We start from the raw sequence: 15,991 nt of genomic DNA, 5'->3' as shown, positions 1-15,991 counted from the left end.
CTCCTTCCGAAACAGCATGGGAAGTTCGAGGCGAAGATGGGAGGTGGATGGGGTCTTTTACCTCGGCGCTTGCTCAATTTCTGACTGAGGCGCACGGTCATCAACTGTCTTGGAGAACAAGCATCTTACGAGTCCAGGAATTGGTCCAGGCACAGTTTCCGACCCAGCATCCGCGGGTGGAGGGTCCGCATACGCGCATCCACTTTTCACTTGACGAGGTCAATTCAGAAGCCATCCACCTGAAGATTGAGAATGGTTTACCCGTGCTCCAGGCTGGTTTTGTCGCTGGTGTATCAGAAGGTGATGTGTATGCCGTGACGCGCCTGACTTCGGAGCGGTTCACGGAGGAACAGCAAATAGCTGTGTGTGAGGTTATCAACGTTCAAGCCTTTCAAGCTTTGGTGCAATTGCACTATCCAAGTTCGACTCCAACGCAACAGGTTCCACGGGAAGGGGCTCTAGCCTTTTTGCAAGAGAGTGCACCATATCGGTGGCCAATTTCGGTACCACCCTCTCTGTTGGAGTCACTTAGTGACAAGGTTCAGAAGTCACGCTTTCTTCGGCTTGCCGGCGAGAACGAACCAGGCACTCCTCTGTTATCGATTTATCACAGAGATAGCTTTATCGGTATTGAGTCTAAGCAAGGATTATCTCTTACAACTCGCTACCTCAACTCGGAGAATCCCACACAGATGGACTGTGCCTACCAGGCAGTTCTAGCAGAGGCTGATCGTTTCGCCTGTGCTCAGCGTCTCCTGGGTCTGCGCAACAATAGCCCTGATGACCTTCTGAATCATCAAGTAGACGTCAAAGTCGGGCTGGTTGAGAATCATCAGCCTACAAGAAGCCTCGCCGGAGCAGGGTGCGATGAGCTATACGAAGGCCGGAGGATATACATAGCTCTTCGGAATGACGGCATGACTACGACCTATGTCACCGTACTCCACATCAATGCTCAAGGAAAGATATCCTTGATATCTCGATCCAGTCCGTTTGGAATTGAGCTTCCTTCTGGGCGTTGTCACTGGATTCGCAAAACACCATTTGGTGTTCTCGAGGGTCTGAAAATCTCCTGGCCGGCCGATGTACCACGAGCTTCTCCTATCGATGAGCACCTGCTCTTTTTTATCACCAGCACTCCCGTGGATCTGCGGCCGATCACTGATTATCAAGTCGGCCCTCATCGGACTGCTACCTCAAACTTCGAACGCATCATATATAGGCTGTGTCAAGGCGAGCGGAGAGATCTCATGGAGGACGCCGAGCCCAGCCAAACTGCCTACGATATTATTCATTTCCCGCTGACTGTGCTTGCACAAAATGGATCACTATCTCTCCACACTACTTCTCAGGAGGTTCAGCATCATTCGGCTCACAGTACAAGCCAGACCTCTCTCAATGGCAGACCTTCAATGCTTAGTGATGAACAAGAACTCCCAGCTCTGCCGCCACATCTCCACCCAGAGTCAAGGGTGAGTTTGCCTCCGCTCTTTGCACTGGCGTAGTCTAACAGAGAGTCCGCAAGGGCATCTTCGGTCAAGCTCTTCGGTCCATCAGGGGAGTTCCCGCTTGCGTATGGGTGATCAATGAGCACACCGAACCCATCACCGTTGTGGTCTCCCCATACCGGCCATCGCGTCTGTGGACCGAGGCCGGCTTGAACGTCTCAACCACGGGCGTTGGCATTGATATCTCCACCGCAGTAAGTCTTTATCCTCCGTTCGTTCAGCTTTCGATCAAGTGTACCGGAACTCATTATCTGATTATCGCATGAATGAAGACATTCACGCCCCCCGCAACGCGGAAGACGCTGCCCGCCGCAGTCCCGGGTCAGCTGAAACCCCCCACAGCCGTTTTCCCGCTCTGGACCCGCCGGGATGGGTTCGGGGTCATCACCGTGTTGGTGGGTGCGACGACGACACCGACTTTGTATATCGAAAACGATCGCATTCCGATTGGGGCGACGGCTTACTTCCGGAATGAGCCGGACCTGCACGTTAAAGAGTACTCGACGCAGTAGGGATCATCGTGTATCATGATGATCGCTTCAGTTTCGGTTGGCAATCTCAGTGGTCAATACAACCAGCAGTGCTGATTGTCATTGAAGAAGGCACAGAAGGATCCGAGCCTATAAGGCTCTGCTTGTTGCCCGGGGGCGTGAAGATGGTGTATCCTAGGCTATCTGGAAGGAACTATCTAAACGCGGCCGAGGTGAGGGGTCCAGCATTTGCTGCATATTTCATAGAAAAGTGCTCCCGCGCTTAGACAAACCTACTTACTGCTTATGGATGCGTCGAATAACGCACGAGTTGATGCTGATTCTGTTGACCTTTCGTGTAACGAATGTATGTACTATCATGGGTTCACATCCATCCGGGTTATATGAATATCACCTCGATGAGAAGGATAACTGCTACAAGACCTCAAGTAACTATAGTGAATAATTCCGGAAATTATGTTATTCTGTCCACCGGAAACATTCTAGGGTTTTGATCCTGCTTATTGTCCTCGATTCGTACAAGCACTTTTGTTTGTCCCGGCAAAACTGGCATTGTATCCATTCATCCAACAACTACCAACCTCGGCCGCTAGAAGAAGATCGTTCTCTCTTGATCAGAGTACAGGGCCGATACAACCACTACGCATTGAGAAAGCCGCTGCCTGTTAGATTCCAGGACTTCGGACTTGCTGATAAAAAGGGAGATCGCATTCTTCGATGCTCAATGCTCGAAATTGATCTGCCCGGTGCAATGTACCCCATGAATCCTGCAAGTGAATCGTGTATTTAATTATACCTTGAGCTGCTTGCTGACATTTACTGGTATCATGTAAAGATTCTGCGATGGTCTAACGCACGTTGTTCTAATAGAGAACGATCAATGGTCTCCAACTGCCGCCCAACACGTCACCTCAGTTAGCCATTTAACAACGCCTTCCACATCCTCTGCACCCCAGGCAGTCCTGAAATCTGCCTGGACGCCGTTTGGCGTGGGGCTGGCAGGGTGCACTCGGGTGGCTGGCTGAAGCCCCGTCCAGCAGACCCTTAGTATGTATTGTACGTACTGTATAATATTATGTAGGGTGTTTAGGTACTAGGTACCTACCTAGTAAGCTCTCTTTCGTTACTTTAGAGACACGATTGGTCTGCTGCTTGCAGATTATAAAGAGGGTGAGCTCCGCGTGGAAGTATTGGGATAGAAGTTTTGACCTCTACTAGCCGATGAATGAATTAGAATTGGCGAAAGTGATTTGATCATGTAGTGGACTTGTTTTGATGCGTAATCTGAGCCACTTGACTGCCACTCTTCCGCTCCATGCAGAGCGTTGTATGTCACTTCGTTCTAGTATGAGGACTTCCGATAGGGCTGGACAACTTAGTCTCGCTCGTGGCTTGCAAATTGCAGAAGTCTAACTGTGAATGGAAGCGCGGATCGGAACATCCGGAAAGCAACGAGTTAATGCTGCACTTGCATCCATGTGTGGCATACTTTCCAACCAGAACAATAAGTACTCAGATTGCGTTAGTATAGGTGGTATAGGTGGGTCTCAAGACTGTCACCCGAAGCTGCAATAATGCAACCCCGCGGTTGGTCGCCCCGCGGCTGACAGCTGCAGAGATTGTCCCAGCTCTTCTGGGCGTGTTAACATAGTAGGTCCGTAGCTGAGCCTGCCGTTGCCATTGAATTCCTGAGTAGATTAGATCAAACAGCAGCATGAAGTAAGGCTTTGGGCACCAACCAGTCTATCCCACGATCAGACTTTCGGCCGCGTCAGTCGTTTCCCTCGATTAGAGAAAACCCACTGTTTGTGTCTAGGCCCCGAACCGAATTACCCGTGGTTCTCAATGAACAAAATGAGTCACAGTGTGCCAAAATACAGCACAGCAGCCACAACTCAATAGTTTCGCTTAGTGCAGTCGGGCGTAACGCCACGAATCCACTTTCTAGCCGAATCTGTGGCGCAGCGGCAGGAGGCTTGGTCTATGGCTGGGAGTGAGTTCGATCGGATTGAGCTTTCCCATCGATGACCATTTTGAGCTGATGATTACATGGGGACAGACAAATCCTGTGTCTATATGAGTGACCCAGCTACGTACTACCTTGGCTAGGTGGAAGGGTACCTAACTTGCGACTTACCAAAAACTACCACGTATTACTTGCCCTATATCCGATGTACTGCCAGGGCCCCTGAGCATGCGAGCCAATCTAGAAAGGCGGAATTCCTCCCCGTCGTTTTGCTTTTCACTGACCTTTGGCCATGAAATGCAAATGGACGCGAAGAACAGGAAGGCATTCTCGATTCTCAGCCTGGTGCGCACATAATCCGATTTTGTCTCAGCCACAGCCATCGAACATTTGCCCAGCCTCTTTCAACGGCTCCCACTGGCATCGTGGACCTCAACGCCACATTACCAAACGGGAAACGCTTCATCGATAGTAAGTTTTGAGATGGGCCGCCGCGACATGCAAAAAGCAGCTCACTAAGGCTGAATTGACAAGCAGAAAAAATGGGGTGGGACAAAGAGCCTCCGCAAGGATGGTTGAATGCCTGCCACCGGATAAATATGTCTCAAATATGTGTCAAACGATAAGTCACCCAGCGGAGACGCGCTTCTGTGATCTCTACATAAGAGGAAGAGATCTGTCTGCAAACTTCCTCTTCCGTGAATGTGTGGTAGCTTCGAATTCAATCCTGGCAAATCAAGATGACGACCACGGACCTACCTACTACATTTTCTCCCATGCCACATGGCGATAATGAACAACTTACCTCGCCAGAGTTCACAGGTATCTACCTCTTCTACTGAACCAAGCCACTAACATCATCTCCCGGAGTCGCTACTATTGAGCCACAGGGGACGCTGCATCGGCAAGAACATCAGTAGACGAACCCAGCGATATGTGGAACCTCTACCGTGCCGAAGAGGACGGGGTATGGACGATTGAAAAGTCGAAAGACCTGTCCCTCACCGTCGAAAAGGCCGACTCGGACTCCTCTGGCCGGTATGCCATGGTGGTGCGCTGGACCAAGGAGGAAGGTGAATAGCTGCAGGTCCACTCGATTACCCTCCGTTATGAAGCGGTCAAGAAAGCCCTAAGCCCCGTCATCGCGGATTACCCCGGATTCACCATGACTCTGGAACACGTCAACTTCTCGTTCCCCTTTGTCGTTCGTCAGGTGATGAGACCAATGCTGCCAGACTTGTGAAAGCGAGCAAGATCCTGCCGTTCGACCCTACCTGGACATCCTCCATCGCACCTTAACAAGGGAGGTGGGCGATATCTTGGCGCGCGGCGCCGATTGCTTGAAGAACGGCGTCATCACCCACGACCTCCTCTGGACCCTCCTCAGCCCGCATATTATTCTGCTCTCGACGCAGGAAGGATGGCCGCGCGCGTACAAGTGCGTCGACTCCTGGACTCATGGCTCGACGGTCCCGTGGACACTAAGGCGGGCTATGTCGACTATCACGGCGAGGAGTACTATATGCGGTATCAGAACTTCAACATTGCCCCTTCCAAGACACAATGGCCATTGACAAGCTGTCGGTATTTCCCCTAAAGAAGCACGCTGACCCCGAGGCCATGCGGAGTCACCTCGTCATGCGGGGCCAAAACTGGGAAACGTACAAGGGGTGTCACTACAGACAATTCAAAGGCCCCGGCCGGAGTGTAATCGACGCGGTCGGGTATCACAAGCACAGCTGAAGGTCGTTTCACAGTGGAAACGAGAAGTAAATCTCAGACAAAACCTTTACTGATGAGCATCGACTGCTGGCTACGCCAATTTTCATGGGTTACTCGCTGCGGAAGAAGACCGGGCGATCCTTCCTTGTTGACTATGTTGAGGACATTGTCTGGAATGACCGCCATAGTCAGTGAGGAAGTATCGCCAGGTCTTCTTCCGCAGCGAGAGTTGTTAGTCTTGCCCCACGGGCAGCAAGACCTTGAACGGCCTGGCAGTCGTTAAGGCACAGTCCCTGGATTAATTCGACGACGTGGTGCGCGGCAAAGACTAAGGCGTCAATATCCTACTCAGCGATCCGCCGGGGGTTAGCAAAACCTTGACGGCGGAAAGCATCGCGGAAGTCATGAAGGCGCCCCTTTATATACTTAATGCAGGCGATCTTGGCACGAGCGCTGAAAAAGTGAAGTCTACCTTGGAGGAAGTTCTGGAAATCGTTCCCCAGTGGGGAGCGGTCCTTCTCATTGATGAGGCCGACGTGTTCCTGGAAGCGCGCACAACCTCTGATCTAACGCGGAACGAGTTTTTTTCGATCTGCGCAAACTGGAATATTATGAGGTACGCAACTCAAATAAACGACCTTCCCCTTCCACTGTCGCCCCGCTCTCTGGCCGCACCCTGGACCACTTTTGGTTGATTCCCTCGTAGGGCCTCCTCTTCCTCACCAGCAACAGGGCAGAAAACATCGACCCGGCTTTCGACTCCCGGATCCACATCTCCCTATAATACCCGGACTTGGGCTCCGTCTTCCGCCAACAGGTCTGCGTGCAGTTCCTGGATCAGAGTACGGGGTTCACGGACGCACAATTTGACAGTCTAGCAGAGATCAAGTTCAACGGGCGGCAGATCAAGAATATCCTCAATCCTGCCCATACGCTGGCGCGGGATCAGGTGCGAGAGCTGCGCCACGAGGATTCTGAGACAGTGATCACTTTGCGGTCCTTCGGCCGGGGTCTTGTATGATATTGTTTAATTGGAGAATCCGAATAATGAGTCATGATGCCAGCCTTTGCCTAGGAGCTCAAGTACGATGACTAGACGAGTGTCTCAAGTTGTAGATCAGTAGGAACATTGTAGGGCTTATAACAATGGTTATCCCTGTCAACAGCGGCAGCTAATAATTGCTACTGGCGCGAAAGCTGCGAACTTTGAGGTCCAAGGCTCTACTGGACATGTACTAATAAATCTGGGTAGTGAACCATTATTTCAGGCCCTGAAAACCTCTCAAAACAGATGAGTATAAGATAACCTCGATTGGAGATATTTGGAGCAATATCTATTGTCAAAAGAACATCTAGATACTGCTGGTATGCCAGAAGACCTAATATATTACTAGATCTGCCGGGTATATCACAACTTATCGCTAGTAGTTACAAAAGAGCTTTATACCCCACTCTACAGAAAAAGCAGTCTAGGTAAATTAGGGCACTAATAAATAATTGCTAGCGCCCTCTACTTATGTTCCGAAGGCAGCCAGCTATGTTGATACTCGTGGGCTGGAGATGAGCAGATAAACGGAGCTGGATACCCGCCGATAAGTGCTCTCTCCTGGCAACCTCACAGCCCCCTGCGTGGGGAGCTGAAGTGGGGAAAATCCTACGCGATCCGAACACTAAGCTGAAGTGGCCCGTTGTGCAAAATAAAAATAAGAATAAAAATAAGAAGGTGGAGGCGAACCACAACTGCGTCATTGTAGCGGTTCATGCCATCCATCTTCTCGGTGCGAGGCTATAAATACCGAGCGTGTTCTCGAGAACAAATCAATGAATTCCGTTCCAACTTGTCTTAGGTAGAACCTACTGCAACGCCAGCGACAACTGCCCCTTTCATCCCTTCCAAAAGAAAAAAATAAACGAAAGACGAAGTCTCTCTTCTGTCACCATGTTTTTCACCCGCAGTGGCCTGAAAAACTTCATGGGGATCCAGTCAATTGTGCAGTGTTCCGACAAAAAACTGTATTGGTTCGATGGGCAAGCGTTGACGCCAGACGACTTCATGTCGAAACATAACCTCCAACTTCGGCATGAAGGTTACATCACTACCTGGGCTTGCTATTACCATTTTTTTCAGGCCGCCAATCACTCTTTTAAAGAGGTAGTCTATGACTTACATGCACATTGCTAAAGCCGATCTGATGGAGTGAATTAGATCCAAGATGCAGTCGGCTCCCGCAACATCTGCCGATTTTCGAGCGACGAACTTGAGCATTACGGAACGTTCCTTCGAAGCGAAGGAGTTCTACGTTAAGAGATACTCCTGCAGACTGGCGAAGAAATATGGCGGTGCGATCACCCAGGCGTGATTTTCCAAGGATATGAGCAGAACCTTTGGGCACATTTTACTGCGAGGGAAGCATGTTTTCGAACTATGTATCTTCAACCCAGAAAGACTCTTTCCTGTATGAAGTGCCAAAAGAGATGTGTCAGGGGTTAAACCGAGTATCAAGTTGCTTTGGTAGAAGAATGGGACCAATATTCAGGTCACCCAGCGCTGCGAAACATCTCGAATTCCACACTTCAATTAGAGCAAACTCTATGAGTAACATCAAATCCTTCACCTATTCCGCCGATAATCATGTCGAAAGTACAACATATTAGAGCAGACTCCACGACCGGTCTTGCTTTGACGATGGTACAGTACACTAACCATCGGGCCGTATTTCAACCCTAGGGCATAGCACATGCCCCGTCTGGACCTAATGCTCCCAGTAACGGAGCAAGCTATCCCAACAAAGCCCCGTTCCACAGTCTCTTCATACGCACAGGAGGAGCGGTGGACGCCAAATGCCACGCCAAATGGTTCCTCACAAGGAGAGCACATGACTGCCGCGTCCTTTCTATCTTCAGACCCGTCTGCTGCATCTATGTTTCTGCTGCATTTTGAACCCACAAAGTGGTGCTGCCCGAGAATGAGATCTAAGGTGCTCTATATTGTATGTCGGCTTCATTTGATCTTTATCGATAAGATGATTAGTTCCAACTAGTTGATGTGATTTTGGGTCGACTACACCTGGCTAGATGTTTCGCGGTGATAAAACGTCATTCAAAACGCAAATATTGATGTGATGAATTGTCGCGGGATATTGCGATGTAATCCGGTTCCGACGCCCTACGTGTTGAGAAGTTGACATGATTTCCAGCATGGTATTGCCCGAAGGTTCAGAGAAGCAATCAGAGAATGGTACTCTCGACCTAGACGCCAGACTTATTAGTCCTGCTGATTAGTTCTTAAGAAGGCGCGTAACAACCAGATTTGTTCAGGCTCATGCAGCTGCAGGGGTTCGGCGCCAAGGCACACCAATCCCCGCGCAAGAATTAACACCCTGACGCGCGCAAGTGCTTACATGGAAGCCTTGCGTACTAAGTTGACACCTCAAATCAGAGGAAAGTTGAGGGCCAGCCCTGTTTCACCTGTCTGTCCACCCCCGAAGCGCAAAAGAGCATTATAAAAAAGCCGATTTCCCCCGAGACAGTGATGAGCGAGAATAATCTTGAGAGGTCTTTAACCAGTGATTTCACGACAACCCTGCCGCCCAAGCAGTTCATGTTGCTCAGGGATCCTATGCTAGCAATCATCATTCTACAACCATCTGCAAAGCTTATTGCTACGGCTTGTTGATTCCGTAGTGGATCAGTGCCTTCTTTATTCTTGAAATTCTTTCGGTGTACTGTGGGTCTGATGGCTCCCGGGCGAAGTATGTCCAGAATGTATGTCACTGTCCCAGTGGGCTAGCAATTCTTTCATCTGCTGTCTTCGCATTTGCTTAACAAGTGCATAGTCCTGTACGGTGCCTCTCCGGTGCACGAGAGGAGCTTGAAGAGTCACTTCCAAAAGCCACCATACATCCGCTGTCCAACTGCGATGATTCAAATGTCCGAAACGCTACTCATTTATCTCAGAACCGGCTACAGTCAAGCCATCCAGCTCGAAGCCTAGAAACAGATGGTGTATTTTCCTCAGGGTGATTTTAACTCCCAATTGAAAGAGACTTTTAGGAGATACGGTGCTGATAGTCTGATACCAATAGCCAAGACACGCGTGAGTCGGAAGACTGGTTCAATGAGCTAGACGATTTGATTAGAACCATGCAATGTCCCTCGACCCTACGAGGAAGATATCAACCAGTCAGGATAGCGATAATCGACACCGGCCTTCATCCAACGTACCGATCCCGATTGAATGTGGTCGAGTATAAGGACTTGATCGACAACAGACTCACCATGCGTGACAATACATGGCATGGTACCCTGTCTGCCACTCTCGCTGCCGGTGCGTGTGACAACGCGGAATTATACATCGCAAGAATCTTCGACACAAAGGACGCAGATATCGAACAAGGGCCGCGCCTTATGGCTAAGGTCCGTCCTTCCCCTGGCCCTATTTCCATTCCTTCCCCACGCTGCAGATCCTAACGCCTCTAATCAGGTCATTGCATGGGCAATCGAGCCCAAGCGTCGAGTTGACATTATCAGCATCTCCGCTGGCTTTGCTAGACACTCCCCTGAATTACAGCGAGCAGTCAACAAAGCTAGCAACGCAGGAACGCTGATCTTCGCCGCCGCCTCAAACTGGGGCAATCGGGGTCGCGTCGCCTTCCCAGCCCGCCACAGTTTCAAGACTATGTGCATCTTCTCGACCAACTCCCGGGACCAGGCATCATCCTTCAACCCCGAGCCCCGCGAACGTGCAGATAATTTCGCGATTCTGGGAGAAGCTCTCACGCATCCCGCTGACTCCACTAAGTGCGAAAGTGGCACCTCTATGACCACAGCCATTGCCGCTAGACTGACGACTCGTATCATCGACGTTAGCCGGCATGAGGATAACGCCACAATCGAGCGCGTGGCCGACGTGAGCTCCCTCGCGGGCATGACTGCTATTTTCCGATCTATGTCCAAACGGGCAGGGCCGTTTCAATGCGTCTCGCCGTTGCAACTAATGCCAGAGCGGCATATGGATAACACGAGAGAGAGGAACCGCGCGTACGTGCGGGAGAGCCTTCATCGTGCTATGGAGCGCGCGGGCTAAAAGGTTCTGGAAGCTGCGATGTGCACAAGCAAAGTGTTTATATATGTAGTTGAAAGCTTGTTTGAAATAAATCGACGCAATAAGCTTGCACCTCATCATCATCCAAGACTGCCCCGCCCTCCGATCCCGAACGAAGCCCGTTTGTATCACAGCTCCAACGACCAATTCTTAGCAAACTACCCATCGCGTGCATAGGTGACCAAGCGCACCGTCCACACAAAGCCCGAGCGATGCGTAGTCACAGCACCAGCAATATCCCTGCTCTCACCCACAAGAACACATATTAGCATTCCCCCCTCGTTTATGAAAGAGCATCCACATTCATGGTAAAAGGTCACCAACATCGAGAAAGAGCTTTAGAATACAACTTGCAGGGATCCTGCATTTGCCTGACCAGAGCAACAGAACAGGTGATCTTGGAAGACATTGCAGGGCTGACGTGGCCATACATGTAGTAAGTATATGGTTCCGTGGTGCGGCTGCGGCTTCCCCTTAACTCCGTAGTACTTGTCCCATTTAGGGCAAGAAAATATCTGCCCTTCATTTCCCTTAGGAGATGAGATTGATGAAGAAATACGAAAGCCATAGAATCAAGGCGATGCCAGTGCTAAGAGGCATGTGAAGCATTATACCCAGACCGCGCAAAGGAGACCTCTCGACCTGGTTGGGAAGAGTGCGATGGTGGAGGAACCATTCTTGCGCGTGGACACGCGCAGCCTGCGTCGAGAGGTTGAGGACAAGTGACGGGCGCCGTGTGTGGAGAATCCGGGTCTTTTGTGTCCTTATTCTGTGCATGAGTGACTTATTGGTGTTGTTATACCTAGTCTCTGTACACTATAGTATTGTACTATAACCTAAGAGCCCATGTTGCACTACCGCGTGATAGATCTGAGGGTCTAGAATTTATCTAGGTATCCTAGGAAGACTTTTGAGATCTAGTTTACATACTATACTGTACTGTACGTTCTATTAGAAGCAGGTCAATACGTGTATGTATTTACTGATAAACCTCTGCAAGTATATATACTTTATCTAACATGAAAGTCGGGTCGGAGCGACTGGCTGTTTGTTCTGTACAGGGGGCACACCATGCATTCCACCTTGGCTAGAAGCTTTACCGAGCCCCGGAAAATCAATCCCGGAACTTGGTCAGCTGGCTCTCTACCCACTGCTGCAAGCGCTGCAGAGAATGCTGGGCATACTTCAGAATGGTTTCGCGTGCGACAAGCGCCTCGGGACTTTCCAGATACGATACAGCGCGATCGATCACGTTATGAAGGTGCCACTGGTTCATAGCGGACGGCATGCTGGCGGCCTCCATCTGCGCGGCAGCCTCTCCCCGAGTAAGGATAGTGACTTGGACTTCCTTGTCCAGCGCCTGGCCCACTATTCTTACCGCTTCCTTCAACGTCATCCTTTCGGGCCCAAGGAGCCGCATGATACGTTCTTGGGCGTCATTGACCAGGATGGTCCCCGCCACATGGCCAATGTCCTCAGATGAGATAAAGTCGAACGTGGCATCGGGGTTGGGCAGCCTGACTTGTACCTGTAGGATGGCCTGCTTCTCGTGCAGAAGGTTACTGGCGTAGAATGCAGGCCGCATCGTCACGTAACCAGAGCTCCCATAGATTTTCTCCAGCGCGATCTCCACCTGGGCATGCTCCAAGAAAATGATGTCGGAAGGTCTACCTCATCAATGTCGGTCAAGATAATGAAACTGCTTGGGAAGACGACAAACTCTACCCCGGCCTCTTTGAGTGCTCGGAGCGCGACCCTCATGAAGTCCGGCCCATCGAATGAAGCGGAGCTCGCGCAAAGAGAGTTCGAAGCGGCGCGCGCTGAAGTCCCGGAGTGCCGATAAAACAGCATCCCATGTAAACAGGTGGATGTTCTGAGCGTTGCCTCGGCGATGCTGACAGGGGAGCTGGAATAACGCAAGGGGAATTACGAGGCGGCGTTTGCGGCGCTTCGGGAAACCATCCGCCGCGAGGATGCGTTGCCCTACTCCGACCCGCCGCCGTGGATGCAACCCGTGCGCCATGCCTTGGGTGGTCTGCTGTTGGAGCAGGATTGGGTGAGAGAGGCGGAAGACTTGTTCCGGGAGGATCTAGGATTTTCCAAGGACAATCCGCGGCGCAGAGCGAAGCTGAACAACGCGTGGGGGTTGCATGGATTGTATGAGTGCTTTACGCGCCAGGGGAAAACTGAAGAGGCGGTGTTTATTCAGTCGGCGCGGGATATTGCCCTCGCGACGGCCGATGTTCCGGTTAGAGCTTCGTGTTACTGTCGCGTGTCGGCTGTGAGGAAGAAGGCTGTGCTGTATGTAGGATTTGATTATTGGTCATGCATATGCTTTTTTATTCATCCCAGGCAGGTGTGTAAGATATGCATATATACTATTCCTAGCTAGCTATCTTGCTGCTCCCCGTTGCATAGCCTCTTAAGTGCTACTTTGCTATCAGGCAGGGTAAGGCATAGGTCGAGCCTGGCTAACAGCTCAGAGATTACCCTGTCCCGCGCCACTCGGCACGGTAGTCTGGATTGCCGTGTACGCCGACGCGGTCGCGATGTTCTTGCCTTCAAAGTCAACCAAGAAAGCGGTGTCAGACTGCGAGAAGGTGCCCGAGCTTCCGAACCCGTTGATCTGGCACGCGCGGCCAAGGTAGGTCGAGCAGACTGCGTTGGTCGTCGAGTCGGGGGAGGTGAACAGCTGACCCGACACCGGAGATTCGACGGGAGTGTCGATGTTCTGGAAGACGTTGCCTTCCGCCAGCACGTAACCCCCACTGCCAATCTCAAACGAGTGGCCGTCGGAGTCGTACCAGTAGTTGTTGACCTAGTCACCGATTGTTAGTTGACTTCTAATTCAAATGATACTCCGTCGGGGTATAGCTTCGCTTACGGCGTGCAGAAGGGTGTTGCCCTGGACCTTCGGGCTCCGGCCGCTGAAATGATAGATATAGTTCTTCTGAAGAGTTACCAGATCAGACGAGCCGTCGAAATATAAACCCCAGTATGCGTAGCCGTCACACGTTGCGCTGTAGCTAGTGACACCGTCGAAGTACGAGTTGGAGATGGTGACGCGGTTGTCGGCGCTGGTGCCGAGGACGACATGCTGGCGGCCGATGCGGGCGGTCTACTTGCCTGTTAGCTATGCTGGAAGAGATGATTGTATCTTCACTCGGCAGGCTCAAATAGCACAAATAGAGCTCGGTTGAAGGGAAGACTAAGACGGGGCTGCGGGGGGCGCACCGTGACATGGTCGATCCAGACCATATCGGCGTCGTCGAGGGTGATGGCATCACCACCCCAGACGTATTTCTCGTTAATATCTGTGATTGCGACGTTCCTAGTACAAGTTAGAAGAAGGCTTCAGCCGTAGACGATCGAGACTGACTGAATGATAATGTTGCTGGCACCGCTGACAATGCGGAGACCCTTGCCCTTGATGATACCGGTGGATCCAACGCCGATAAGGGTCTTGTCCGATGCGACAGTAATACCCAACACACCAGCGTTGTCGCTATCGTATTGTCAGCATTTGAGGGATTTAGGTTGGCCAGAAGATAGACACGTACTATGTCACGGAGACGGAGGGAGCATCCGGCTCGTAGTTCGTGCACCAGTCGTTCTGGTTAATTGCGACCTGACAGGCCGATGCAGTTCCCCATGGAGCACATCCAGTGGCCGTAGTGGTACCTTCGGTGCCAGTGAAGTCAAAGCTATGTCGGTTAGGTCATAATTTTATTGATAGATGTGAGGATAGACGAGTCCATCAATCTGGGGTGGTACTATCCCATGCCCTCGCGGGCGGTGGGCCGAGGGGCCAATCAGGTGCGATCACACTCCGACATCACGAATCTCAGTGGTAAATGATTAGGGCTAGGTAGATTGCACTTACGTTTGCTGAAGAACGATCACTCGCGCCGAAGAGTCACCAAGGTACGAGACCAGCTCATCAGTCGTGGTAGGATAAACTGCAGTCGCACTACCACCACCAGTGACGCCCTTTGCAAAGCCCTCTGCCGCACCAGAAACACTCACAGCTGTGGCGAGCTGGGCCGCAACGGCTAAAAGACTGAGAATCGTGGTCAAAGCCATATTGCAGGTTATTGATACTGTCTGGCCGTGCTCTACCTTCAACCCGCAGAGTATAACTCCTTTATATGTCTTTTCCAACTCCACCGAATCAATATAGGGATTCTTTGGATAGTAGCATCTAAAGCAACTACTAGCCATGAAGAGTAGTGGGGCCGGTGACAAGTGACTAGAGAATGGTGGATTAGTGAATATCCGTAAATTGGAAACCATGTGGTGAAGTTCCTCAGCGGTGATTGATGGAGGCACGCCACAAAGTTTCCCGTCCTGTGCGGAGTACTTCCCGTGTGCTGAATCTGCCGGCTGGGGGCCAAGGTGTCAGTGCACCCACTAGGAAGCAAGAGAGCATGAAGAGAAGCGGGGCGTGCCCCAAGAGCCTAATTACTAGTGCCTTGTCAAATTGCATTAGACTAAAATGTCTGGGCGGTGCTCCTAAAAGACTGATTGACGGAGGGTTTGTCTCATCATTTCCGCCGTTTGCGGAGATTTGTCCGTGGGGCTATAGTATGCTTCAGTATAAGGGGGGAGGATGGGTTGACTGCCAAGTAGTCTAGAAAGGTGTCATTTTTTTTTGAGTGTAAAATAATCATTAATACTCGATTGCGACTATTTCATCTTGGTTGCGAAATTTATCGTGGGCTCATGTGGCAACAAAAATAGACCCAGTGTCATCACCTTCACTGGTTGCATTCTGAAATCAAAGAACCGGAAGACTGATGCATATAACACAGTTTATTAACCATTGCATGGTCCGATATGATATTGCGACAGAGATAAGCACATCGGGTAAGAACTTATGAGAATGCTTAATAGCGCCATTGGTTTTGTGAGTACCAGTCCAGTCACTTATAACTATAGATAGTAAAAGCACAGTGATCTTATTTCCGTCGGTAGACCGTTCTGTATATGCCCACTTTTATCCATTTTTTTTCTGCCTGTTATCTAGCCTGTCTGCTTAAAGAATTTCCTATTCGTGCCATCGAATCTCGAAGGCATAGTATTACTTACAAAACGGAGATAAGATAAAAGGAAAGATTACAGCGTCAGTTTAGCAACGACTCTAAAGGCTTCCTTCATCGACTCCACACTATTCTGTAAGCTATGAATGCTCGCAGTACCT

At 50.6% G+C, this 15,991-nt stretch overlaps 6 protein-coding genes across 6 annotated transcripts in view; 4 read left to right on the top strand and 2 right to left on the bottom strand.

The window, feature by feature from the left end:
* Positions 1-2,062, top strand: part of ASPACDRAFT_1883062 (caspase family protein) — a 3,870-nt gene extending 1,808 nt beyond the window's left edge. Inside the window, exons 2-4 of the mRNA XM_020198309.1 lie at positions 441-1,472; positions 1,514-1,702; positions 1,781-2,062. Coding sequence (XP_020052665.1) covers positions 441-1,472; positions 1,514-1,702; positions 1,781-2,020 — 1,461 coding nt within the window. The 3' untranslated portion in view covers positions 2,021-2,062. The remainder of the gene's footprint in view (positions 1-440; positions 1,473-1,513; positions 1,703-1,780) is intronic.
* Positions 2,063-4,974: 2,912 nt separating this feature from the next.
* On the top strand, positions 4,975-6,708 carry ASPACDRAFT_1859553 (uncharacterized protein; the record flags this gene model as incomplete). Its single annotated transcript, XM_020197679.1, has 3 exons — positions 4,975-5,169; positions 5,201-5,434; positions 6,505-6,708. The coding sequence occupies exons 1-3, from the start codon at positions 5,131-5,133 to the stop codon at positions 6,706-6,708; spliced, it is 477 nt and encodes a 158-aa protein (XP_020052664.1). The 5' UTR covers positions 4,975-5,130.
* Positions 6,709-9,241: 2,533 nt separating this feature from the next.
* Positions 9,242-10,969, top strand: ASPACDRAFT_125874 (S8 family peptidase). The gene is made up of 4 exons (XM_020196862.1): positions 9,242-9,452; positions 9,524-9,706; positions 9,773-10,103; positions 10,171-10,969. Exons 1-4 carry the CDS (start codon positions 9,442-9,444, stop codon positions 10,771-10,773), a joined length of 1,128 nt encoding a protein of 375 aa, XP_020052663.1. The 5' UTR covers positions 9,242-9,441; the 3' UTR covers positions 10,774-10,969.
* Positions 10,970-11,905: 936 nt separating this feature from the next.
* On the bottom strand, positions 11,906-12,376 carry ASPACDRAFT_47090 (NmrA-like family protein; the record flags this gene model as incomplete). Its single annotated transcript, XM_020201901.1, has 1 exon — positions 11,906-12,376. The coding sequence occupies one exon, from the start codon at positions 12,374-12,376 to the stop codon at positions 11,906-11,908; it is 471 nt and encodes a 156-aa protein (XP_020052662.1).
* A 193-nt stretch (positions 12,377-12,569) lies between these two features.
* On the top strand, positions 12,570-13,217 carry ASPACDRAFT_47089 (uncharacterized protein; the record flags this gene model as incomplete). Its single annotated transcript, XM_020201900.1, has 3 exons — positions 12,570-12,647; positions 12,713-13,092; positions 13,184-13,217. 3 exons carry the CDS (start codon positions 12,570-12,572, stop codon positions 13,215-13,217), a joined length of 492 nt encoding a protein of 163 aa, XP_020052661.1.
* Positions 13,218-13,270: 53 nt separating this feature from the next.
* On the bottom strand, positions 13,271-14,874 carry ASPACDRAFT_54671 (polysaccharide lyase family 1 protein; the record flags this gene model as incomplete). The annotated part of the gene is made up of 6 exons (XM_020202909.1): positions 13,271-13,609; positions 13,676-13,909; positions 14,026-14,122; positions 14,171-14,296; positions 14,352-14,495; positions 14,675-14,874. 6 exons carry the CDS (start codon positions 14,872-14,874, stop codon positions 13,271-13,273), a joined length of 1,140 nt encoding a protein of 379 aa, XP_020052660.1.
* Positions 14,875-15,991: the final 1,117 nt, after the last annotated feature.

Source organism: Aspergillus aculeatus (assembly GCF_001890905.1).
Source record: "Aspergillus aculeatus ATCC 16872 unplaced genomic scaffold ASPACscaffold_17, whole genome shotgun sequence".
In the NCBI taxonomy this organism is placed as follows: domain Eukaryota; kingdom Fungi; phylum Ascomycota; class Eurotiomycetes; order Eurotiales; family Aspergillaceae; genus Aspergillus; species Aspergillus aculeatus.
The sequence above is the reverse complement of the archived record's forward strand: the minus strand, read 5'-3'. Positions and strand labels throughout refer to the sequence as shown.